At 42.5% G+C, this 27,986-nt stretch overlaps 1 protein-coding gene across 1 annotated transcript in view; it reads right to left on the bottom strand.

Annotated features, from left to right (window-relative positions):
• The window catches only part of HECW1 (HECT, C2 and WW domain containing E3 ubiquitin protein ligase 1), a 178,032-nt gene that overhangs the window by 45,803 nt on the left and 104,243 nt on the right, over nt 1-27,986 (bottom strand). The window contains exons 9-14 of the mRNA XM_059818508.1: nt 26,406-26,507; nt 20,920-21,070; nt 15,582-15,712; nt 12,755-12,876; nt 7,555-7,740; nt 6,802-6,936 (exon numbers count right to left, since the gene is read on the bottom strand). Coding sequence (XP_059674491.1) covers nt 6,802-6,936; nt 7,555-7,740; nt 12,755-12,876; nt 15,582-15,712; nt 20,920-21,070; nt 26,406-26,507 — 827 coding nt within the window. The remainder of the gene's footprint in view (nt 1-6,801; nt 6,937-7,554; nt 7,741-12,754; nt 12,877-15,581; nt 15,713-20,919; nt 21,071-26,405; nt 26,508-27,986) is intronic.

Below are 27,986 nucleotides of genomic sequence, written 5' to 3'. Positions count from 1 at the left end.
GGGTGGGAAAACACTTAGGTATGAGGATATTAAAAGCCATAAAATGAGGTCTGGCAATCTGTCTTCAGTAAATCATTACATGCTGGGTAACTCTTTGGGGACTTGTGCAAGCTGAGGGGAACCCACCTCTCTCTCATATGTGTTCCTCCAGAATATGGCCACGGGTGAAGCCAACAGAGGAGCAGTGCTACAAAATCAGTGTGAGGACACCCTGCATCAGGACAAGATGCGTTAGGAATTCCAGTTGTTATTTCTACTGGACTAATGGCTGCTCCTTTCTCGCTGCATGAATTGTAGTACTTGGCAACCACTTCAGGAAGAAATTGCCCCTACTCCAATATTTTAAATGCTTAGCTCTGCATCCAAGCAAATGGTGCCAACCCATTTTCAGTGGTACGGCCAAATGCCAGGTCTTCCAGCTGGATATAAATGAAAACCGAGAAGCTAAATGTGACTGGCAAGTTGCCTTTGGAGCACATAAAGCATAAAATGTTTATATGTAACAAGGTATCAGTCAATGCACTTGATACATATCAATACACAGGTTAAAAAATGAAAAATCTTAATGATTCTAATTAAACATACTGTAAGTGAAAACACAAAACTGCTGTGAAAGTGCACAGTAAATGTTTTGCTCCATCATTCAGTTATGATTTCATTTGCACCCATTTTATATTGGTATGCATCTGCTGACTACAAGAGTTACCCCAAAGTCAGGGAGAACAGTCAAACCCAGGGTATTTAATGGACTGATGTGCTAACCTTGGTCCAACCCTTCTCACCTTTGAAAAAAAGAAGAGCTTTCAAGCAGGTCATACACAATTCACTAAGTCCCTCTGTGCTGTGCTAAATTTTCTGCCTTTGTCTCCTTCTCACACCCCCATGGGCCAACTGCCACTGCAAGTTTGGCTCGGGCTTAGGCAGCTTTTGCCCTGTGACCCAAGCATCCACCCTGACAGGCACCACATGGCCTTCACGGCATTTGCTCTATGCTATGGAAGAAGGAGGCAGCTTAGGCACAAGAGGTGCCCTATACTCCACTGCCACAGCGGGCATGAAGCCTTTCCGGCAAGAGCCATTTCTTGGGCAGCGTAGTCAAGACCACACTCTGGCCTGTGATGGGCTGTTAGCGAGCTGGTGTGGGGTGCTGCTAAGGCTTCTCCACCTCCAGGGAGCTCTGGAGATCAGGTGGGGATGCCTCTCCCAGCCCCTTGTAGAACAGGCTTGCGTGCGAGTGCGGATTGTTTTTAAGGGTGGTCTCCAACTCATGTTTCGCAAAGACAAATCCCGCACCCTTGTTGCTACACATAGATTTACTGAATAGAAGGTAGGAAGGGAGAAAGGGAGGTGTAACAGAGGACTTAAACCCCCATCTCCCACAAAAATTAGCACCAGCTGGTATTTGCTTATCACTTGGGAACTGCATGGTACTTCTGCCCAGCTGCAACTGGAATCTCCCCTTGCTCATGTCACCTGATTTTGGTGGTTTTTCTTTCCCCCTCCTCTGTTGGCTAGCTTTCTAGTGCTGCCGAGTTGCGTGCCTGAACATACATCTCCTGAAGCAAGGATTCTGAAAGGAAATCTGTCTAGAGCCCGTGAAGAGAAACCTTCACTTCTCCCTTCCCTTCTTCCCAATTCTGGTTTAACAGCTAAAGTCATCTAGATTGTAAGAATCCCGTTCTGTACGCACCTTAAAATAAAACTGCAGACTCTGTGGTGCTGTACTTCTCTTCATCGCCATCACTGGGCATCACTAATGTTGTGTTTGGATCACGGTCTTTATACATTCACACCTCTAAACAATTTTTCTCTGGCAACACAACGGGAAAATTCCCAGCCGTCTAATTAACTTCCTTTTTGCTAACACTCCTCTTTCCAATCTTTTAGCTAATATACTACAATTGATTGCTCCAATTCTGCATTTAATCACAATCACCTTGTCTACTTTGACTTTCTAATTGAATCATTTAATTTAGATTAGCATACTATTCTCTAATTAAAAAAAAGAGTGACCCCTCTAATGATTTAATGACCCGGTTCATTTAGTGCAGGGTAATCTGACACATTTATGGCAGGGTTTAACAGCTTTGCAATTGATCCTGGGATGCTGCAACCAGAGCTGAGAGTCCAAACTATCACAGGAGCCTTTCAATGATATAATAACCTTTCCTGGGTTTTATATCACTGCTGGATTTGAGAGGCTCCTGCCTGTTTGAGTCCTGCTGCTTGCTTGTTGCAGATTGGGTCAGTAAGGAGATTCATATACTGCTATATCCCAGTACCTCCTCTGCTATTCTTGCTAACCAGAAACTCCTGCCTCTCCATTACGGATGCCTGCTTCTTCTTTTTGTTTTTAAAATCTCTGCCCTGTAATCATACATGTTGAATTCCGTTACAGAAAGTCCCTTAGAGGGAATGGAAAGTGCTTCTAACCTGTTCTTTTTATAGCAGTAGCAGAAGGAAATGAAGCACTAGGTGACCTATGTTCTTTTAGTTACCAGTATAGCTACCTGAACTTGTCTTTCAAATATCAGGTAACCAAGAGTAGCATCAACCACCTTTTTCCTATAAAAGATTGATACCCTTAAAGAAGTGCTTGCTAAAGAATCGGTAGCATTTTTGTCAAATTAATATATAATACCATTTAATATCAAGAATCTACTCAGGTGGACATCAAATGTTTTTACAGAGGTCCTTCACTTAGGAGAACATTTCACAGAATCTTTAAGGTTGGAAAAGACCTGCAAGATCATCAAGTCCAACCATCAACCCAACACCATCATGCCCACTAAACCACGTCCCACAATGCCACATCCACACGTTCCTTGAACACCTCCAGTGATGGTGACTCCACCACCTCCCTGGGCAGCCTCTTCCAATGCTTCACCACTCTCTCAGTAAAGACTTTTTTCCTAATATGCAGCCCGAACCTCCCCTGGCACAACTTGAGGCCATTTCCTCTAGTCCTGTCGCTTGTCACTTGGGAGAAGAGACCAACACCCACTTCTCTGCACCCCCCTTTCAGGTAGTTGTAGAGAGCGATGAGGTCTCCCCTCAGCCTCCTCTTCTCCAGACTGAACAACCCCAGCTCCCTCAGCCGCTCCTCATCAGACTTGTGCTCCAGACCCCTCACCAGCTTCGTCGCCCTTCTCTGGACACGCTCCAGCACCTCAATGTCCTTCTTGGAGTGAGGGGCCCAAAACTGAACACAGCATTCGAGGTGCGGCCTCACCAGTGCCAAGTACAGGGGCACGATCCCCTCCCTACTCCTGCTGCCCACACTGTTTCTGATCCAGGCCAGGATGCCATTGGCCTTCTTGGCCACCTGGGCACACTGCTGGCTCATCTTCAGCCGGCTGTCGATCAACACCCCCAGGTCCTTTTCTGCTGGGCAGCTTTCCAGCCACTCGTCCCCAAGCCTGTAGCGTTGCATGGGGTTGCTGTGACCCAAGTGCAGGACCCGGCACTTGGCCCTGTTGAACCTCATACCATTGGCCTGGGCCCATGGATCCAGCCTGTCCAGATCCCTCTGCAGAGCCTTCCTACCCTCAAGCAGATGAACGCTCCCTCCCAACTTGGTGTCGTCTGCAAACTTGCTGAGGGAGCACTCTATCCCCTCATCCAGATCATCGATAAATATATTAAACAAGACCGGCCCCAAAACTGAGCCCTGGGGGACTCCACTTGTGACCGGCCGCCAGCTGGATTTCACCCCATTCACCACAACTCTCTGGGCTCGGCCGTCCAGCCAGTTTTTTACTCAGCGAAGAGTGCACCTGTCTAAGCCACGAGTCGCCAGCTTCTCCAGGAGAGTACTGTGGGAGACAGTGCTGAAGGCTCTACTAAAGTCCAGGTAGACAACATCCACAGCCTTTCCCTCACCCACCAGGTGGGTCACCTGGTCATAGAAGGAGATCAGGTTGGTCAAGCAGGACCTGCCTTTCACGAATCTGTGCTGGCTGGGCCTGATCCCTTGGTTATCCTGCACATGCCCTGTGAGCGCCCTCAAGATGAACCTCTCCATAACCTTCCCCGGCACAGGCCTGTAGTTGCTCAGATCCTCCTTCCAGCCCTTCTTGTACATGGGCGTCACTTTGGCAAGCCTCCAGTCGTCTGGGACCTCCCCTGTTAACCAGGACTGTTGATAAATGATGGAGAGCACTTGGCAAGCTCCTCCGCCAGCTCCCTCAGCACCCTTGGGTGGATGCCATCAGGCCCCATAGACTTGTGAGTGTCCAGGTGGCATAGCAGGTCGTTAACTGCTTCCTCCTGGATCATGGGGAGTTTATTTTGCTCTCCATCCCTGTCATCCAGCTCAGGGGACTGAATACCCTGAGGACACCTGGTCTGGCTATTAAAGACTGAGGCAAAGAAGGGATTAAGTACCTCTGGCCAGGGAGCTCAGAAACTTGTTGGTGACTAAGACAAAACTGGCTTTTACACTACATTTTGGCTTGAAAGTATGAAGAAATGGAGACCCAATACCCACATGATCATTAATTCCTATGGTTAACTATTCGCACTGGATTTCAGCCCTGCCTTATTTTGATTGAATTGGTTTGACTTTTACTACCAAAACTTAGTTCTTATAATGCCTGTCCTCTCCTAGATTAAACAGACCGCTCTATTAATTTTCTAAGAATTCCAGACATTACATTTGCTTTTTTTTGTCCACTGTTGAGTACCGAGATCACCATTTCCTAGAACCATAATAATTTCTTTATGGTGACTCAGATAAGAGCCATTGCTGAGTGCGTGAAGCTGGGGTATTTCTTTTTTCCCCACTTTGGGCTCATCTGCCTATGATTTTTTGTCTGCTCTTTCCTCAACTGATCCCTCAGTATGACAAAGTCCCTGGGAAGTCCACACGACACTCTGGCAACTCATTTTGGCACTTGGGCAGGATGTCAGCTAGTCACGCCAAGGCAGGGGGTAGAGTTTTCCCTCTCATTACCCTGGCTCTTTTCTATACCCTCTCTGGCACCTGCAAGCAATCATGACTGAAGCTGCACTGTTCTGCTCTCCTTCAGGCTCATTTGACATCTGTACATAATATTCAAAACTGGTGGTTGTCTTTCTTGGTCCTTCATTCTGTCCTGGTGACAGATTCCAGAGGCCACACGACCAGCTCAGCAAAGAAACCAGCTGGACTGCAGACAGCTGACACATGGCCAGGACCAAAGCCCTAAGGTGTGTCCCTACAAACATGACTTATAGGACAAAAAGCACATCCAAATATACTTGGAAGAAATGGCACAGAACATGCAGCTTTTAATAAATGGGCTGAGTTGCAAAGGGTTGAAACTTTTCCTTGTAAATGGTGGGCTTCTAGGCACCAATCCAAAGTCCTTGGAAATCAATGGGAGTCCTTCCAGTGGAGCAGCAGATACTTCCAGAGGGGAAGCTACTGACTACGACAAGAGTGCAGAAGCACTGTGGGACCTGGGCCACCGAGACTGTGAGATGAAGGTGCCAGCACTGATGGCTCCTGGGACAGAAGGCCCTGTTTCATTGGCTGATCACGCCAAATCAGTGGTGTCTATGAACAGTTTACCGTTTTCCCGAGAATCATTACTCAAAAGTATTCAATGCTTTTCATTCCCTTCCCTGTACTTGATATTTTGGGTTTATTGCAAACTGTTCTTCACCAGCCTTGCCGGCACCTGCAAAACCAAGTGTATTTTTTGGGCTAGGTCATCTGAGTCACTCAGTGGTTTTTCTGTCCCTGACACGGTGAATTTGTAAGCAAGCCCCAGGCCAGCATGGGCCCAAATATGAATCATCATGCAGGTGACTTTCACAGTCACATCAATAATTCAGTCACAATAGCAAAACTAAACTGCAGGCTGTTGGCAGAGGGAAGTTGCTAAGTTAGTGGGAAGATGTGATTGAAACAGATCCATTGATACACTTCTATCTTCAGATAATATGTTGCTGTATTCACCCAAGATGGGGAAAGCCCACCCAAGCTACTCATGCCTGGTCTGCCTTTGGTCCTGAAGTACTGACCTCACACCCTAGCCAGCTCCCGATCCCAACCCATTTGGCAGTGGGAGGTGTTCGGACTGGTCCTGCTGCAATAAATTTTAATGTTAATTTCACAAGCGTTTCTCCAAATGTTTTTCCGGAAGAGGAAGATCCTTTGGCCATAATTCATCTCTACTCCTATTCAGCTTCAATCTTTACAAATCTTCAATTGTATGTATTTGCTATATGAAGGATCTGATTGCTGGGACTTTCCTCCTTAAATCCATAATACAAACCCAGGGTTTATGATTCTATCAATCCTGCCTATGTCCCTCAGTGATAAAAATCACCCCATGAAACACAGGAAAGATGTTTAATGTGATTGAAAGCTAGGGAAGCAAACCTCAACATACGTTACTACATCTGCTACGGAATATATCCCTTCAGGGCACAGTGTCACAGTAGGGAATGAAGATAGATATGAGGCTGCTGAAGTATCAGGCTATAAAAGTAATGAATGACTTGCCTTTACTAAAGCAAGACTAGGATGTCAAATATGGATTCTTCTTTTAAAATCTATTTTGCCATCATTTAATTTTGGTTATTTAGTTTTACTTGTTTATTATTTTAGTCTAAAAATGGTCAAAATATAAACCTGCATTACCAGAAAGCTCTGAGATAAACCCTTTGGAAAGAAAAAAAAATCCCTTATTTCCTTTAGAAGATAAAAATCCACATGACAGTCTGTTTAAACACATTTCAAAGATAAGAAATGCTTTCAATTCTACCGAAGATTGCTGTCAAAAGTAACTGTATTGATGCAAGCACTGTTACCTCTCCAGCGCTGTAGCTACGAAGTCGCTGAAGATGTTGCCTGTGAGTCAGGTGATTAGGGAGACGACCATTCTGCAGCGGGATCCTGGGATCTATGAAAGTGGTAGCACGGCTGTTGTGGTCAACGAAGAAAGACTGAAAGACAAAGGAACAGTGTTTTTTTTTGTAAGAAGATTGCCAACACTGTGATGGTATTGTGGGATCATAAAGTGAAAACAACTGGTAATTGTGTCAAGAAATACCCTGTTTAGGCACGGTCCATGGAAGATATCTGGAAATGACAGGACTTTCTTAGCCGAAGCCAGAATAGCTCTTAGAAAATACCTGAAGCTACGTAGGTCAAAGTCATGCGTAATGAACTAAACAAGACAGAAGAGAATAAAATTACCAAGGGACACTGCTTTAGCCTGTTGGGCGGTTCCAGAAGTCATTCAGCAAAGCTTCACTGGAGGCAGAGACACTAAGCCAAATTTTGCAGTCACAACAGATCTAAAGGTTGACTTAAACTTTTTTTGTTAGTCCAATGCTGCTTTGGCTATAGTGCGATATTCTACAGAAAGCCAAGCGTCACCACTATGCTTCGAAACATTTGTTCTTGAAGATTTTTCCTGCTTCTAAAATAACTCTGCTTGTTGCTTGTGTTGTTTAAACCAAACTTTGACCAATTTTGAGTCAAGAAGGAAGGAACCTTTAGTGATCAAGTAGCCTGATGTGCCGTGTTAAACGAGTGATTGGTTTTGTTGGCACTCTTACCTTGCCCTGCTGGTCAGTTTTTATCTCCCAGCCACGAGGAAGCTCCAGTCGGGTATCAGCAAACATGTTAATAAAATTTACCAGGTCTCTGTTGTGCTGATAGCGCTCAAAATTACGAGCATCTCTACGGATCTTCAGAATCATATGCTTCAAGCAGGTACTGTTAGTGAAGACTCGATAGGCACTCTATGAGATGGGAAACAAAAGCGAGGAAAACCAGTTCTGATGTCAAAACAACACATTTGGTTATTTCATGGGACGTATGCCTAGAGAACTGAAACAAATCCTGTTAGAGTCAAGAACCATTTCCATCTCACTGTTTTGATTTAATTAGCTACTTTATACGAACACCTAGAAGTAAGAAATATAATCTGGAAAGTGACACATCCCACGCATTATGCACTGTTAGCTTGTGCATAACTGCCTTTCTAATGCACTCCAAAAAGATGGTCAGCTAAAACACCACACAAGATGCATGTAGTTGTGCCTATTTCATTGCATTCAATGGCCAACAGGAACACTGCTTGTGTGACTGGATGATGCCAGAGAGACGCAAAGACAGCTGTGAACATGTATTTATGCTATGATTCAAATCAAGATGCTTGTGATAGGATTCATAAACTTAAGAGGACTGCAGTGTAGATGTCTGCATCTAAGCTTGCTACCTTATTTATGGTCACTTTACAGCCAGAGGACAGAAACAGACACTTTCAATTGTCTATTTTTGGAAGATATGAATCGTTTCCTGGAACTGAATATTTGTTTCTGCAATGACTACAAAACATGTCAGATGGAGATGTTTTCATGAGTCAGATGAACGCCACCCCTCAGGCAGTTAGTTGGAAGTGCAGGGCATTAAATACACCTCTTAGAGGAACGTACCCTCATGCAGATCTGAGTTAGCACTCATCTGGTTGCAGAACAGGAGCCAAAATGAACTATATTCATTGCCCCAGTGTACTCAACAATAGAGCACCACAAAATACACTTGTGGTGACAACAGTTTTTCTCATCCACAAGCTAATCTTGGGATCTTTCACTTCAGGGGAAAAGCTCAAGACAAGGTAGGAAACTTTACAGAAGTCTGCGACCCTTCCAGGCATTTCACTAGAAAGAAAATGAGTGCATTGGTTCTGCTGGTCAGCCCAAAGGATGTAATTACTCACTAGAGTAATAAAGGATTGCTGGAGGACTCGTGTCTCTGACCCAACAGCTTTGAATTCTCAGTTTCTGTGTACTTTTAATGCATTTTAAACACTATAATGCAATAAAACATTTACAAGTATTATCTTTATTATGTAAGGATTTATTGTGGTGGTAGCACTGAGAAGAGAATACTCCCTGCAGCACAGGGTCCCTAATTATGGCAAGGGTTGGTAAACGTTATGAAATCACAGAGATATGATCTCTGCCTTGAAGATATGACCTGGTTATAACCCAGGAAAGCTTCATGGTCTCAAATTGCTAAGATCCTAGCCTACTCCATGACAGAAGTTGTATTTTGATCTAATGTGTGACCAGTCACTGAGTACCTCTTAGCCACACTAGGAAAACAAAAAATGTAATGCAGTTTTATCCCTCCATGGAAATAAAATATCTGAAAAATGAGAGCCTTTCCCTTTTAATTCTGACTGCTGGATAATATTTTCCAATCCCTACTTCATTGGTGTAATTAATAGCTTGAAATTTTAATAGGGGCTTGTGGTTAAAATATTACAACCATGTTAAGCCAAAAGTTATGTGGGCCATTATTTCTGTACAAGCGGAATCTGTATGACCATTTAACAGACATTTCAATAGATTATTCTGGCTCTTATATTAGAAACAACTTTATAAGCTCAAACTGAAGGCCTCTCTTGGCTCTTTTTATTTCAGTGAGAACTAAAATTAGGACTCAGTCTCTTGTGAGACTTACACCACTATAGAATCAGTTGCTCATTTTGCAAACAACTCTGCCAAATGAAAATTATATTGCTCCCAGCTATAAATCATCATATATCTCCCTGTCAACGGAAGAGATTATGTGCGCTCCATAACCTAGTTCAGGTAATCATAGAATACCAGGTTGGAAGGGACCTCAAGGATCATCTAGTCCAACCTTTCTTGGCAAAAGCACCAACAAGATGGCCCAGCACCCGTGTCCAGCTGAATCTTAAAAGCGGCCAATGTTGGGGAAGCCACCACTTCCCTGGGGAGATTATTCCAATGGCTGATTGTTCTCATTGTGAAAAAAATTCCTCTTGTCTCCAGTCGAAATCTGCCCAGGAATAACTTGTACCCATTACCCCTTGTCTTTTCTATGTGACTCCTCGCAAAAAGAGAGTCTCCATCTTCTTTGCAGCCACACTTTAAATACTGGAACATGGTGATAAGGTATCCCCTAAGCCTTCTTTTGTCAAGGCTGAACAAACCCAGTTCTCTCAGCCTTTCCTCACACGGCAGGCTTCCCAGTCGTTTGATCACCTTTGTGGGCCTTCTCTGGACCCCCTCCAGCCTGTCCACATCTTTTTTGTATAGCAGGGACCAAAACTCAACACCGTCTTCAAGGTGTGGCCTGACAAGCACTGAGTAGAGTGGGATGATGACTATCTCTGATGATGGTGATGCCCTTGTTGATGCAACCCAGCATCCTGTTGGCTTTCATTGTCGCAGCAGCACACTGCTAACTCATATTGAGCTGCTTGTCCATCAGGATCCCCAGGTCCCTTTCCACAGAGCTGCTCACCAGCTGGGTAGATCCCAGCCTGTGCCGCACTCCTGGATTGTGTTTTCCCAGGTGCAAGACCTTACACTTGTCATTGCTGAACTTCGTAAGATTTTGTTAGCCCACTCTTCCAGCCTATCCAGGTCTTCCTGCAGGGCGGCTCTCCCTTCCGAAGTGTCCACTTCGCCACTCAGTTTGGTATCATCAGCAAACTTCATCATGGTACACTTGATTCCATCATCCAGATCACTTATGAAGATATTAAACAGCGTTGGGCCCAATATCGATCCCTGGGGCACTCCCACTTGTGACAGGTTGTCAGTTTGAAAAGGAGCAATTTACCACGACCCTCTGGGTGCAGCCTGTCAGCCAGTTCCCCACCCACCGCACAGACAACTTGTCTAGACTGTAACACATCAGTTTCTCAAGGAGGAGGCTGTGGGAAACCATATCGAAAGCCTTGGAGAAATCCAGGTAGACAACGTTCTCCGCTTGCCCGACATCAACCGAGCAGGTTACTTTGTTATAGAAGGTGATCAAGTTTGTCAAACACAATTTGCCCTTGGTGAATCTGTGCTGGCTTTTCCCAGTCACGAGGTTCATGAGACTTGTGATAGCCCCCAGGAGGATTTGTGCCATAGCTTTTCCAGGGACTGAAATAAGACTGACGGGCTTGTAATTTCCTGGATCCTCCTTTAAGCCCTTCTTGTAGATGGGAGTGACATTAGCTCTCTTCCAGTCTTCTGGGATGTCCCCCGATCTCCACGACTTGTCAAAGATTATGGAGAGCAGCCTTGCAACCATGTCAGCCAGGTCTCTTAACACTCTCACGTGGATATTGTCAGGGCCTGTCGATTTGACACCCCTACCCCTGTAGGGGGTCAAGCTCCTGTAATAGTTCACACACCAACTCCTCCTTCACTGATGGTGGGTCTGTGTTTGCATCAACTGGGGTTTTTATTCCCAAGGCTTGGGGCCCAACAGTGCTGGTAAAGACAGAGGCGAAGAAAGCGTTGAGAACCTCTGCCTTTTCAGCGTTGTTGGTGACTAATTCACCTCTCCTGTTTCACAGCGGGCCAGTATTTTCCTTCTGTTTCTGCTTGTTGTTTACGTACCTGAAGAACCCTTTCTTGTAGTTTCTGACATCTCTGGCCAATTTCAATTCGAGCCGAGCTTTTGCTTTTCTAACTGCATCTCTGCACGCCCTGGCAATACCGTTGTATTTCTCAGTGGGTATTCATCCACTTTTCCATCTCTGGTATGCTTCTTTCTTGGTTTTAGGCAGACTCAGAAGCTCCCAGGGGGTCTCTTGCTCCACCTATTTCCCTTACCTTTAAAGGGGATGAACTGTTTTTGTGCTTCCAGGAGAGCGCTCTTAAACTCCCAGCACTCACTAGCTCCTTCATCCTCCATGGAAGCTTCCCACGGAATCCCTCCCAACTGAGCTCTGAGTGAGCTGAAGTTTGCTCTTCTAAAATCTAAAACTTTTGTTTTACTACTAACCTTCAGCTTGCTCAGCAGGATCCCAAACTCCACAATATTGTGATCACTGAAGCCAAGGCTGCAGTCAGATGAGTTAATACATTCCTTCCTCTGCAGGATTTCATGGGCGATAATCTCTGGCAGATGCTTGGAGATGGACAGCCGGCTTCAAACCGCAAAGCGCCACAGCCAACACTTGATGTCTGTAGTTAGCTAAAGACTTGGGCTGAGGCAACTCCTGAAGTGTTTTAATTTCTTTTCCTTTCTAAAAGAAAGGTCATCCCTACCCAGAAATGGATGATCTTCCAAATATTCAGGTGCCATGTGTAGATGCCTAGCAGAACTACATTCAAGATATGGAAAACTAGGACTGCATCTGCTTGTGAGATTTCCCTATCTGCTTCCTCCTGGTTGACCTATCATTACATTTTTTCCACTCCACATCAGGTTTGCAAGAAAACGTGCAGACTTATTGCATTAATGGGGAAAAAAGGTTATTTGAGTTTTTGAAAATTCATTTTCATTCTTGTTTTTTCCAAAATAGCTACACTGACTCAAGTTACTATTTCCTTCACTGCATTATGCCCACCTGCTTCTTAGGAGTGCAAACTGCAGAAGTTAATAATTTTTTCCCCTCTATTTCCCTGAGACTTGGTGGTATCTGAGTAAGATTTCTCAGAAATGTGGCTCGACAGGCAACAACCTCACTCCATGCAGCAACAGACAGCAGAATCAACCAAACCGAAACCAAGGGTTCCTGCTTATTCTGGAAGGATAACATTGATGAGTTTCTCTGTACCAGGGAATTCCTTGTGGTGTTAGGCAGAATCCCAGCAAGAGTCTCCTTGGAGCAGCCTGCCTGTACTGTCCCCAACCTGGTGTGGTGCTCAGAAAGGACAACGGAGCCCCAAATCAGGCAATTCAAATTCACTGTCCATTCTCCCCAAAAGGCCTGGGGCGCTGTGTTTGGATTCCAAAATCAGTAGCGTGAGAGAACAAATTGTAATTACTCACATAGTTTGCATGCAGCACAGTGAAGAACTCGGGATTGGTGATGAACTTCACAGCTGGAGACTGCAGCAACAAGGTGATTTTTTGAGAATTCACAGGAGAAAGGGAACCTTCCCTCCTAATCTCTGGACAAAAAAAAAAGGCAGTAAAATCTTATTAACATAGTGATAAGTGCAGTCTATTATTTAACCCTTACTGAATGGCTGGAGAAGTTATGCTATAAAAAAGTCACCATCCTGCCCAATGCACCTACCTTCTTTGTGTTTCCGAGACAAGCCTGCTGCCAAACTGGTAGATGTTCTCCGTATGGGTAGTGCTGCAGTGCTTACAGCAGCAGGCCAGGAGCTGGATACTTTTCTGTACTATAGGTTATAAAACTCTGTCTTATCTACTGCTGTCTCAAAATATCAGTGTGACCACAACAGTTTTTACCAGCTGACGGTTTGGTTCGGTACTATCACCCAGGTCCTAAACTGGTTCCCCCCACTGCTGATTTTAGAGAGATCTGATTTCCCAAACCAGCCTGAGAGATTCACCAACAGCAAGCGTTCGGTAGCAAGACTGGGTTAAGAAAGCCCCCTGCTCAGCCCACTCACATCTATGTTGGCACTGCAAAGCATTACCCTTTACTTGTAATTGCATTATTTTTTGCATTATTATTTTCCATGGGTCTGGGGACCGGTAGGGTAAGGAAAACAAAAACAGACACAAAGGGATTATGTTTAATCTGTAGCAATTCAAGAAGCAGAACCAAGCATTTGAGAATGTAACTCTGTAGAGCTGGGAACTCCTTGGCTTTCTACAGCCACCAGGAAAATGCTTCCTACCATGGAATTATGGCTTGAGTGTGCAGGTCTGATGTTTTCAAATACAAGCCAACTTCATTTGCAGTCCAAAGAAATTGGATGCAGACATCATCAACGGAACAAATATAGATACCCATTCTTTTTTCTTATCAATTATCACTTTTTTTTTTTCTTCCTCCTAGACACATCATATTATTTTATCCACTTAAAACTGCAGACTGGATCCATTGCTGGAGTTAAATTGATTTCTACTGGCTTAGAATCTGGATTAATGTGCCTAAATTGTATTCCTTCTGACGTTTTTATTTATATTATCATACTGCAGCTTTTTCTTATTCTAGTGTAGTTTACATCACCCTTGATCTTTTAATCTTGGTATTTTATACAATATTGACTTTTTCTCCTAAAAGCAAAGCAATTATCTATAGCAAACCCCATTTCCTAATCACTTAAGACGACATGTATCATACTCATTAGCTCTTTGGGGTTAAAATAAAAAAGTGAATGTTACGTAATAAACTGACCTAAATACTTACTGGTAACAATTCCTATTAAACTACTATTTTATCATGTAGGCTATGATAGTAAATGATTATACATATTACAAGTAATGACTACTTTACTTATAATTTAAATACTAATAATACAATGTGTACCTCATTTCCATTTCAGCTGCTAACAGAGAGGACTGAGTTCTCTCTGCAAGATCCAGTACAGGTAAAAGTCTCCCATAAATTGCAATACAAAGGATTGCAAGGAAGTTTCGAATAGCAAGTGTTAAATATTCTTGGTCAAAATTGATTTTCAAGCTTGAAAATTAGGTGTTTTAACACCTAGTGGATCAGGAAAACAAACAGGCAAACTTGAGTATTTTTCTGAACTTGTTAAAGAAAAAAGTAAATTCACTATTTCTCTCTGTGCAATTTTTCCTACTCAACATGGAACATTAAGAAAATTTAAGTAGACATTGTGTTGGTTCTTTCCTTTTGCCAACGCAATTTACAAAGGGATGGCAAAAGGATGGCAAGAAGTCAGATTTACTTCCAGCAGACAACACAGAACATGAAGTGAGGTGGTGGTGAGAACGATCCAAAGGAAGAGAACTGGCCATTCACTTTGGTGGTGCGAGTTCTCAAATAAAGCAGGCAGTCACTTTTGCATGTCCACAAGTTGCATAGTGGGCACTAGTCTGATTGCTGATGTTTCTTACCTGAAACAAACACTCAGGCTATGTTTTAAGAAAATAGGAGTATGACTACCACCAAGAAGAGAACAGCTCTCTGCCCATCCCATCCTGCCCTGGGTACATATTCTCCTGTTCTCCTTTGTACTGACACTCATTCTTGTCTGGTCATCTAATGAGCCAGATGAAAGAACCAAATCTGGCTGTAAACAACATTAAGTAGAAGAAACAAGGTTATTTTTCAGGCAGGTCAGTTCTCTGCTCTGGTATGTGGTCCTGTTACATAAGTTAGCAATGAGCAAAAAGACGGCTGTGCCTCCTTCAGTGGCAGCTCACACTTAGATCAGCTCATAGCTATCACAAAACTGCAGCTTTAGAAACACAAGTATTTCATTCTTGCCAGAGCCACTGCAGCTGTGACCACACGGGCACATGTGGCAGCGCAGAAGCTGTGCCCAGAGAGAATAAACTGCAATGCTCCAAGATAAAAATCATGCTACAGCAAAAATAAGACAGCACCGTTTTTGCAACTACTAAGGGGAATAAAAACCAGACGCCTTTTCAATTTTAATTTCAAAAAGCCCTTTACTAAAGTAAAAATGCTTTGTCTGTCTTAGTAGTTGTTAAAAAAAGAACCGAGGCCCTTTGTATCTAGCTTTCTACCTGTAGCTTCAGGTCTAAAACCTGTAGCTTCAAGTCTAAACCTCTTTTCTTTTAATTAGCTTTTGCAACCCGGTATAATAAAGTTCCAGTCTCCCGTGGAAATGCAGATTTCCCCAGAACTGAATGCCATGACTGAGTGGCGCTGAACATGCCACTCAATAGCTTCTTTTCCCCATACCTGAGCTTGGCTGGGAAGGTTCTGCCTCAGAGTCACTCCCTCCTCCGGTGGGAACTCTCTCCACCCTGTTGTTTACTACAGCATCATCTTCACACCGCTCTGTTGCGATAGTTCGCTGGATATTTTGGTATCTACATACATTCAGAGAAAGGAACAACACGCTTTAGTTAACAAAAGAGCTTTCTGGCGCTTTCTACCTTAACAATCAGCTGTTCTTGAATGATTCCAATACTTCTACCTTTGGCATGGGACAAAGTAAGAGCATGCCTGACCTCTTCTCCTTCGACTGATGCAGCTACTCACACTTGGGCCAACCATTAACAGTGCAAACTGCTGTATTTGCAGAAACAAATAGCTACAGAAGGTGCAAAGCAAGGAAGACTCAAAGGACAAATTTAGACAGGTATTTAGGCTACTGGTTGCTACAAGGCTTCCCTTTAAAACATCTAGAACCTAAAACTACTGGCGGATCACGGTTCTCCCTCTCATTTAGTCTTATGGTAGCATAACCAATGGAGTAAAGATCAATCCTGTGATGCACTGAGTACCCATCAGTCTTTCTTATTACAATATTGGATGCACATGCTCAACCCTAAAAAGGTAAAGGCTATTAAGAGCGTTCACAAAACATTTATTACGATACTGCATGGCCAGCAGTTGGGAACACTTCCATTCTGGGAGGCAATATGGAATGTAAACTAGTAGGTGGTACGACCTCAGAGAGCTGCAATCTAATTGATATGACAGCCACAGAAAAGTAGAATAGGATGTAACCCATGAGCTGAGCAAACAGCGTGAGGATGCAAGTGTTATGGCCGTTTTTGGAAATCAGTGGGATTGGGCATTTAGCTTGGGTGGTGACTAGCTGTAGAACAAGGAAGAGGACACAATATAGAGATACCCAAAGAACAGTGAGGAGGATGACGAAAGAAAATTCTGAATAAAAACCTGCAAATACCTTAAAAATCTATAATGTCATTTCCGTACTAATCATGGAACTAATTGCCACATTAGTTGATGTCAATGGGACGGATCATGGTCTTAGGGATGAGCCCAATCCTAAATACTTTACCAGATCAGGAACAAAGTACATACCTGGCTGTGGGAATAACCTGGAGTGTTTTGAATTTGCACTACACAAAACAAATTCTAGTTTACTTGTTCACTCATATAAGAGAGATGAATAAAATGAGAGATCAAGATTTCTTTGGTTCTACTGGCAAGCTCTGAATATAAGTCATATATTGAACAAGAAAATATATTTTATATATAGAGAGAGAAAAAAGAAAAGAAAAAGAAAGCATAAGGAAAAAGAGAAAGAAGCAGAGAGAAACAAAGGGAAGAAAGAAAATAGGCTCTCAATTATTTGAATTAGCTTTTACTCCACCCCAGTATTTTTAATCCTTATTTCTTGATTGCACTTCTGTACGTATATAAAACACGATGGCTTTACTGCCTGCATTTAAACTGATCCAGCATTGTTTGTATCTCATTTTCCTGACTTACACTCTTTTCACCTTTCCTCAGCTCAAGTTCTGACTTACAAATTTTACTTACTTTCTCTCTCTTTATTTCTTAATGCACACTTTATTCCAAATGAGAAGTTAGTCAGGAGTTAGTTCCTCAAAGTGACATGGGACCATTAAAGACAAGCAGTTAGGATTTGGCTTTTATGTCTCTCAACAGACATCATCTCCAGTAGCTCACTGCAACCCAATCTTGGGCAGAAGGGCTGGAGATAATTAAGAAAAAGAATTGAAGTTTTAATAGATTTATGCTAAACTTCCACAGTAGTGTGTGTGTCCCCCAGTACTCAGTCATTTGAAGCTACGTTTAGTGTATACTTTGACAGCTCAAGAAACAGCATCTTTAGAAGTTTTTTTAAAAAAAACGGGGGTTCTGTGTTTAAGCAAACATCCATCTTTACAAGGAAATTCTGATAGCAGGTTTCACAACAGCATGAATTTACTGCAGTTTTAAACCCTCTGGTTTAGACCCACATTTTAAATTTTTATTCCCTTGACTGCAGGCAATTGAATGAACTTTCCATTCCAGTACTGGAGAGTTTTACAACACCCACATGCAACAGAAAGGGGAAAAAAAAGTTCATATAATCAAGGGATATAAGCAGGCATATAAAAAAACCTTGTAGCTCCAATTTAATTAGATGGTTGAAAATCCCTATTGGCAAACCTTAAAGAGTAACACTAGCTGTATGCCGACAAAAGGCTACGCTTTTCATTTAGGTCTCAATACTATAAAATCATCTTATGTAAATACCAGAAAATGCCAAAGTAATTAGAGAAAACATTGAAAGTGCAAAAGTTATGGGAATGCCTCTGGAAATTTCAGTCTCCTTTCAAAGTGATTTGTCAAAGAAATGGAGGTTTAGAAATACCACACTGTGGCTGTCTTAACTCTTACGGTTATAATTTCTTTTGTTACTTATTACCTTTTAAGTCAGCGCAAAGACAAGTCTAGATACACATATGCTGCAAAGCATCTTTCCAACAGAGCTTGCACAACAAGGGCTGTTATCTGCTTTGCTAACAAGGTAAGCAAGTCAGGCGGTGCTGTAGAAAATGAGCAAGAGTCTTTAAGAAGTATGGCTGTCTCTTTGGAGTTTGCCCAACACCTGGATTCCAGTTTTGCGTTCCCTGTATCCTCAAGTGACTAGTACGGCTAATGGGAAGCTTGGAGCACAGGAGGAAAGCAGGACTAGGCTCAATCACAGCTCTGGGGGTTTTCTTCAAGCTGAATTTCCAAAGCTTTGTGGTTTTGGCTGGGCTGGAAATACCAAGCTTCCTTGTAATATTTTGGTCTTTCCATTGCCTTCCACAAATGAAACCAGGAAGCTGAAAAGTCAGTAGATTGGTTTAAAAAGAAAAGTCGCCAAGTTTTTTCAAACTGCTAAGTGTTTTAGAGTCCAAATTTTGTTTGAGGTTAGAGCAAAAGTTCAGGCTGCTGCTAATTCTATCAGCAAGGTCTACGTTTGCTGTTGCCTCACCTAAAATGATTCTCCGGTGTGTTTGCTAAAGAACATTTCAACTAACGAAGTTTGAAATACAACAAAACAGTGTTTCTAAAATGAGCGCTTAAAACAAAGCCCAATCCTCCACAGTGCTGATGATAACCATTTATGAAAAGCGGTTTTCCTCACAATCCTGAAATCTGGAGACATCAAATATTTGAAATTAGCTTTAGGACAACAATAATTAAAAAAATTCTAACAGCCAGGTTGAAAACACAGAAATGACTTACCGCTGGACAAACGCTCAGAGATTCAATATGAATCCCTTTTACTACAATCTTAGGAAATGTTCCCAAACTTGGGAACAATAAGAGACCTACATATTCAACTTCTCAAATCAATAGCGATCTTTGGCAGAGAGTAGAGAATCATCAGCTTTTTTCTTCTGTCCCAAGAAGCCACGACAGTTCATGTTTAATAAGTTGCAAAGTGCTTAGTCTCCAATGGGACTCGGGTAAGGAGAGAGATGCCACTGCTGAAAACCCTCTACACTTCTCACTTTGTAATTGGGTATGTGAATACTAAAAATAGAGAGATCCAAAGAACATCAGTCCTATTAACTGTCAATTCCCAACCCAAACCAGTGATAATCAAGTCATAACCAAGAAAGCCAGGCAGCCTACACGAAAACATGGAATAATAAAGTTTGAAGCAAGGAGGTCACAAAGACAATGCCTACCCTTCAGGTTCTGCTGAGATAGCTGGTTTAATGAGTCACCTGCGCTAACTAACAGAACAGTAGATTCCTACGCAGACTCTCACCAGCACTTATTCCTTTCCTGGTCGTGCTGCACTTATGTGAGTTCAACCTCAAGGAAAAAAAAAAAAAAACAACGGATGTATCTCCATGACAGAGCCTTCTGCTTTCTGTGGCAGATAACTTGCTTAAGTGGCAGCCAAATAGTCTGAGCTTTGACAGGGCCCAAATCCCTCTTAAAGACAAATGCTAAATGGCAGAGAGGTCATGTAAATCCCTTGAAAGAATCTACATGAAATATTTACTTTCTTTAGGCTTTCTTTTAATACTAACATGGTAACTTAACGCATTCTGAGGAAAGCTATAATGAAAACAAATACTGAGCAGGTTTTTCACCTCTGCAAGACATAACACGTGTTATGAAATGCCACCCAAAATAATGAATTTTGGTGAAAAAAGGAGAACTTCTTCAAAAGTGTGTTGATGGTGTCAGCTTACACTGCAAAACAACCGCTTTAAGGCGGCTGGTTTGGTCTCCACGAGTTCCATTAACTTTCTAGTCATCGTCATTCAGGGCCCAGCTCTCTTTACACACAGTAACTCCCAAACTATATTCTGCACTCTAAAAAGAGTACTTTGAAACTCTGCATCCTTCTCTCAGCTGCAGATCTTTCTCTTAGCACAGAAAAAGAGACTTTTGTGGCATTTTGCACACTATGATTAGAATATAATTTCAGTTTTGCTTGTCTTTTTCTAGAAACCACATCGTTACAGTAAACAGGAAATTAAAAAAAAAATCCTTTTCTGAAGTAAAAAGGGAGGATTTTTGACCAACTGTTTATTTTTTTCCTCTTTCCTCTTAAATTCAGTCCAAAAAGCAAGCACGAGAAGGAAATGATACGCAAATCTACGTGTGGACTAGTCAAACAAAGGGAAAATGTGCACCACGTTAAGAGGTATCTCAGCCAGCTCAGAATGCACTGACAGGTTTACAGGGCCCAATGCAACACTAAGCAGATCTGTCTACATCTAGAAATGCGTACAGTCCTATTGGAGGAGCCCTCTGCGCCCTGGAAAAGTAGACAGACCTTTCAACAGGCCTAATTAGCTTGAGTAAAAATGCCACACTGATACGGCAACACTACTTCAGTAACAGTCAGCTCAGAAACCTCTGCAGCGTAGCGCTAGATGCCGACCCATAGATTCCACTCTTACAGTTAAATAGCAAAAGTGACTCCATTTTTTGGAAGAACACTCCCTTCTCTTCTGGGAGTCATTTCAAAGAAGTTTTCCAAAAGCCTCTTCTTGCTGTTTGAAATGTTTTGCAACATCTTTCACTCAACAGCGCTTTTTATGTGGGCAAGTTTGGGTACCGGACACCCACAGCAGGCACACCAGCAGGCTGAAAGACATCAGCAGCAGAGACAGGAATGTGTGGGCATAGTGATGTTGGGTTGATGGTTGGACTTGGTGATCTTACAGGTCTTTTCCAACCTTAGTGATTCTGTGTGACTCAGAGAAGGAGGAAAGATAAAGCCTTAGGAAGACACTGGGGCAGCGTGGAAAAAAGGGAGCGCAGATCTCAAGGGAATATAGGTGCGAGTGCTCACCGCCGGTTCAGCTGCTCCATTTGCTGGATGGAGCCAGACCTGTGGATCCCATCTGGCGTTGCCGCGGCTGTGGGGCGCTGCCACGTAGTGGTTCGGTTGACATGATCAACGTAGAATACCCTCCCGTGGCTGTCTATCCGAGCTTCCCAATCTAGGGTTGGAAAAAAAGGAAGGGGTGATGCTGTCAGTGTGGTGCCTTCCAGAAAAACTAAATGAGGGAGATAGATATACACACACGTATACACAGACAGGGTATATACACACAGGAGATACTACAGATATAGTCTACATGCATGCAATGTATATTACGTGTATATATTCAAAGTATGCATTCAAATGTGTATATATACTATGTGCTTGTCTATATATGTATATGCTGTATACGCATATAAACATTTCACACACAGCACATAGGTAGCCTATGGAATTCACCACCATAGACTATGAAAAACAAGTGACATAGTGGCTACATTTTTTAAAGGGCTGGATAATTTTACAATCAGTAATACTAATTGGCTGTATTCATTGCAGGTCGGGGTAGCCATATAGAACCAACCCTTAGTGGAAAAGGATTACATCTGAAGTAATACGGCAAATCCCACGTTTTCTTTTTTGTTACGTTTCAGAACAAATATGTTTCATTTCTCTCTTTTTTATAAAGTGGCTTCGAAGGATACCATACAGCAATTAAAGGCTCCCCTGAAAACTGATCACAGCCTGGTTGGACATATCCTTAGAAATCTCTGTAAACAGATGAATATCATAAATGTATTGCTCTGACGAATGCCAACTAGATTGAAAGTTTGCAGCATATCAAGCCTTCCACCACTACTGTTTCCTACTAATGTTTAAGTTGTCCCATGATTGAAAACTAAAAGTTATTTGGTATACAATGGCTTGATGAAAATGGTAATGTTGATAAAACATTCTTCTGTTTGGAACAGAAGAAATTCAGAAGTGAGTTAGCTAGCAAAGCCACATATCAAATTGGTTGGAATGTATGGAGTAGTGATATAAATTAGACTCGCTAACTTCGTATTTCCACACGATCCATCAGCTGATGACATATCTAGGTAAATATATGCACATACTTTCTACATGTATTTATATACAAACCTCACTCACATTCACACACAAATCCACATACGATGATTACCTTTGGGGGCAAACACTTCCTCTTATTCCCATACCCTTACTATGATACCCTCCTCCCTGATGAGTCCGTTCCTTCTTCTATGGTTTTCTATGATCAAATTCAGGATCAGGTGGATTTCATACTTTATGTATTTTTTTCTCCTACTCTCTAAGAGTAGGACTCAAGTTGTACCTCTTCCTGCTGTGTCTGGAAACATATCCTTCATGACCAGTTCCCATCCCCTGAACACTAGCCCTGGCTAAACTCAGTTGCCATACCTGGGCTGGTCCCAGCGGAGTGTAGGCTGTCTTAAGTCTATGGCTAGCTGCCCCGACACGTTAATCCCATAAACCTTAGAAGACGGGCAGCTAGGACTCCGTGCAGGAATTTTCTGTAAGACTCCAAAACAACGAGAGCCATATACACGTGCATTATTTCTTTCAAAGCTGACTGTAAGTACCCTAGTCCTTACAATTGCGAAACCTTTAGTCACACCAGAGGTACGGACACAGCGTTTCTCACTGTGAGCATCACTACATGATTTTAAGAGGACTCTCTCTTCCTCTCACCAGGTGAAGTTTCCCAAAGATGCTGTAGCTGTTTCAAAAACAAGATCACGGCTTTGTGAAAACAATGTCTAACACGTAAGACAGTGAAAAACAGCACATCAAGTACAAGAGATGCACACTGAAGGAAATCAGACTGACACATAAGGCAGGCCAAAGGCCAGAGCCTTGTTGAGCACACCGTCACCGGTGGCAGGTGTACCACCATGGGTGGGGAATGGTCCTTCTGGAGCTATGCATTATCTGCCATATCCTCAAGGAAATAATCTTGGCCAGATCAAAGGTGACATGATGTACCTTAACACCATGAAGACCTTCATTTTCCTTGCTGTCATCTGGCAAAGGACAAATCCTAGCCCTCATTCACCCCACACTATTGTAGCATACATGTAACAAGTTGAGAATAATAAAGGTCAATGGATAATTAGAAGCTTGTAGGCAAAGCTGTAGATTCACGCTCTAGACAGCCTACAGAAGACACAAACTGGTCATCTTCATCTGAAGCCTGCTGATGGACACTTAGTAAGAACACTACTACTACTACCACCCAATTACGCAGCCGAACAAGGGCTTCTCATCATCCAGCCCTGTGCGCTACCGGCTCTAGAGGCTATATTGCAGTGTCTCTCTAATTAAATGCAAATCAGAGCTCCTAAGCTCCTGAGCATAATACTCAGAAATCTAGGAGCAATGAAACTTGTCCACAGCTTGGAGGTCACAGTGAAAACATCGGGTCAGGATCACGCAAGACTGGCTTACAACTTCAGGAGGGCTATCTCTGTTGGATGTATCAGACATCCAGCAGCAGTATGTACAGACACGAACTACACCTATCTGTGAGCGCTGCTTTATGGGTATATACACATGAAACCATGGGTCGACACTTGCATTGGCATGCTAAAATATTAGGAACTGTGATTCCCGTGGCTTTGGAGAAACCTGTAGCAGTACGGCTCTTACAACAGCATTTCTAATCAGCTGAATAACTCTCTTTTTGGTCACCCAGGAAGGCTGTCAGAGGGGTATCGATACTTTTGTTGTACACAGGTGGCAGCTGCACTTTCTGCCTTCCCACAAGACAACCTGTAAGTCACACAAGTCACTGAAGCTGCATGTGATACCAGATTTGTGGACAGATGGATGGATACCTGCACAGAGCGACGAACAGACTGACAGGTGAACTGACAGACAGAACTCTGCTTCGGAGCTGTGCTCAAGTCCCTTCACACTACACTTCAGGGGCATAGGTGATGTAGGGAAGCAGCCAAATCTCCTCAGGGTCTTTTGTTAGTTTTTCAGGCAAAATAAGACTGTGACTACAACGGAGAGTAACCTTCATCTAACCTTCACAGTAAGAGCATGCTGGAGCACAGGCTGGGGACGGGACAGTACTGGTTCTGTTCTCCAGCAATCCCCCTCCATCAGCCAAGTCATATTTCGCAGCAGCCTCTGAAACTGCTCTGATTTATACCAGAAGATGCGACTTTTTCTGGCAGGACCATAATTCTGATGTGGCAAAGTAAATAGGCTGTCTTTCCCTTTCCAAGCTCAGCCACACCTTCGGCAAAGAGCAGCTCTGAACTGGGCACGTGTATTTTTCTTGGCTTCAGTTCTGTAGGGTTTCCAGCAACACTAGCAAACACAGGCATAACAAGGAGTGACTATTAATGCCCGTACCAACTCTGCAAATCTTCCGTCAACCTCGTATAGGCTTTAACGTTCAGACTGGCCATTATGACATTCCTACATAAATAACGAATCTGTTCTACCTTACTTTCCTAAATAAAACTCTTTGAAATTATATTTTCTCCATGAGACCTACTGTTGCGGGGCTATGATGAAACAAAGTTATTCAGAAAACTGTTTGAAAGAGGAATACTGTCCAGAAGATTCTCCATGACCAAAGTAAAACCAGTCAACGCTGAACTTGCAGCACTGGCAAATTATCTTAAACTCTACTTATGGACAGAAGCTAATGCTGCATGTGAGAAGTAAGCCAGGTTTGATGACATAACTCAGGTTTAAAATAAAAAGTTTCTTCCTTTCACATGATTGAAGAACTATTTATCTAGGATTAAGAGGCATTGAAGGCACTGAGATAGTGATAACGAGTGCTAGAAGGAGAAACATTTCTAGGTCAAGGCTATAGTTTTCATTTTGAAATTACCTTAAAATTTCATGGAGAGTTTTTGGAAACAGACTTCCTAGGTGATATTATCCAATTCAACTTTTTTCTCCACAAAATTAACTTAGTGCAGTCTGTTCCTATTATTAAGATCAAAATATTTAAGCCCACAGCATCAGCCTCAGATGTTATATGCAAATGCTAAAATAAAATTCTACAAAGGGATATCGCCTCTGGACTGTATTGTCGCATATTGCATTTCGTGTCCTAAACACCCTGTTGTTAAAGCACTTGTGAAAACCAGTGGTAGAAATACTTGCCTTTTGAGGATAATTGTAAGAAAGAGGAAAAACTCTATTAAATTGGTGATGGGAGAATATGGAACAGATTCACAGTAGGTTTTGTTTACCTGAGCTGGTGTCAGTGTCCTATCATTAAGTCATCTAATGGGGAATGTGCTCTATTCACACGGTGTTGAGGTAAGACTGGGAGGAAGAGAAATATTTGCCTGTTACAGAGGTAACCGTTCCCATTTCATCATTCACTGGCAAGCCACAGTGGGACTCTAATAAGACTTCATTGGGCTAAAGGTATTTGAATCATTCATGCCACTGCGCAGCTGACGCCAGCATTGGGGCTATTTTCGGCTTAGGGAATACTGACAGCACGGTTGGTAAATGATGAATTATTTGTCAAGAGCACCATAGGCCAAATAAGTGTGCTCCCTACCCGGGCTTTGAAGAAAATAGAGTGCTTTGTTTATACGGCTGGTTGTTTTTCTGAGGCATTGCACATTTTAGGTTGTTAAATCATGCGCTGAAGTTGAAAGGTGATCAGCAGCAGGTTGCAGGGCACGGAGTGCGCTCTGCTGGGCACTTCACGCCAGTGCAAAAAGCAGGCTAATCCTCCAGGAACACACAAGGGAGAGGCTACAGAGACAAGTGAAAACATCTCCAGCAGTTGATTTGGTGGTAAAAATCCCGTATTATCAGCCTCCTAATCGATCATGCTACTTAAGACCCTCTCATTTTTATCCAACACAACTGCAGACACCATTACAGTCCATAACAAACATAAAAGTCACTGACTGTCAAATCCAAAGACAGTACAACAAGACGACCCTACGCGAGCTGCCTTTTCTCAGCTTCTGCCGATTTTGCTCAGATTTGGACCTGCCTGTCCCAGGAGCATCCTGACTGTGAAAGGTTTCCTGCTGGACTTGCAAGCAGAGCTGACAGACCGCAGGGACTGCTATCCCAAACCGTCTTTGAAGTTGGTTATGGAAAACCTGGAGGGAAACGTTCTAGAAAAACCAGAGTATTTTGCTGATACACCACCCAGAAAGCTTTATAGTAAGGCTGCTGGAACACCTGACAGATACCCACTCATTCCAGTCTAAACACACTGACTGGAAACATTTCATTGTAGCCAAGGAAGAAGACGGACCAAAGCAGAGGGAGGTTATGGAGCTTGTCCAAAATAACATGACAACACTTGAAGTCAGGATCAAATAAGGGAAACAAAAGGGCATATTGCTTGGGTTCTGGAGAATGTATATACAGAACGGATGGGGTTATTTAGAAAGACATACTGACCTCTACACTGTTTGAGTTAACAGGAAAAGCTGAAAAATGCAAGAAATTAAAAAACTAAAGCTTACTTGGTGGAAGAGGCTCATCGATAGTTGGGTAGTGATGATGGTCAGGCCTCAGAGAAGGAAGCTGGCTGACTGGCTGAGAATTATGGAGTAAAGGACAATCACCTACGGACAAGATATTCAAGACATTGAGAGTCATTCACTGTTTTCACAATGTGGTTCAAAAAACGTGCTACTGTAAAACAAGTGATTATTTTTTAAATAGGTTAGCTTGGTGTACTAGCAGCTCTGGTTATTCCTATTTTCAGGCACTATTTTAATAACAACTCATATGCCAAAGAATTACTAAAATAATGCAGTCAAGGCTCTGATCTCAGGTTTGAATCAATGCTAAACTATTATGGGCCAGATTCTGGACTCATAGACATACAAGTATAAGCGAGAGAAGAATCAGGCTTGATCTCTGAGAAATACTGTGCATGTACAACCAAATGCAAGCTTCTGCAGAAATTGGCAGGAACATGCAAAATCCTGGTTCCAACTTTTAATTCATCTCATCAGTGGAATACGAGGCTAAAAGCTGCCTTGGATCTTTCTCTGCTTTTCTAAAAGATCAACGGCTGTATAAGTGGTCTGGAATGGCAGGATTTTGCAGCTCCTGCAAAGCAGAAGATCATCCCCTTCTATAGGTATTTTCCAAAATTCAGAGAGTCCATCTTGGGTGGAAGGAGGGAGAATGAGAGAAGGACCAGAAACAGGGAGGAGACAGGTGGTAGAAGAGGAGGACAAAAGATAGTGAGACATAGTCAGGATCCAAGATAAAGAAGGAAGACCTGAGATACAGAAGAGGGAAAGAAGAGAGGGACACACAGTAGACAGTGCAGAGGAAGTTTTTAAACACTAACATTGTATATATGTCTATATATCCAAATAGGAAATAAATGAAACCTAAGCAAATGTCCAAACTCACGTTCTGTTGAAAAGAACAAGTAACTTAAGATCCAGTCGATGTTTATAGAATCCTTTAAGAAACTAAGAAGTTACAGTAGAGATGAAAAAGCATTCCTTATGTTAGACTTAACTGTGAGAATAAGGAACCTGCATGTTAAAATGTCACAGGTTCCAAAATTAAGACTCCTTCTTGGTCTGTCCTTAAAACCTTAGAAACCAGGACTATTTATCCTACTAACGGACATATTTTCATATTATGTGGTTAACAGTTTTTCACTATAACCTCCAGCTCCAGGTGGGCCTATTAATACAGATACAATCTGAATTGCATAAGTATAACATTTACACACATCAGAAAGATGCGGCTTAGGAAAAAAAATAAGTTTAGCGTTTCCAACATCAGCAGAAAATTACACAAAGATACTTCAAAATTAAAAACCAGACCATTCAGCTAAGCCAAACTCACTGTGAGCTGCCTGGTTTAGCTGTCTTTGATGTCAGAATCTTAACAGCCTAAGAATGAACATTTTGTAAAAAACCCAAATATATAGCTATCAAATGTAAAAAACATTTACCAAAAAATACGTTTTTTCTTTAAACAACCAACAGCTAGAAAGCAGAAGCCAATTTTGTATAAAACTGTAAAAAATCTCACACCATCCAGAAGTGAGAAAAATCGCTTAGACAAAAATA

Source organism: Gavia stellata, chromosome 6 (assembly GCF_030936135.1).
Source record: "Gavia stellata isolate bGavSte3 chromosome 6, bGavSte3.hap2, whole genome shotgun sequence".
Lineage (NCBI taxonomy): Eukaryota > Metazoa > Chordata > Aves > Gaviiformes > Gaviidae > Gavia > Gavia stellata.
The sequence above is the reverse complement of the archived record's forward strand: the minus strand, read 5'-3'. Positions and strand labels throughout refer to the sequence as shown.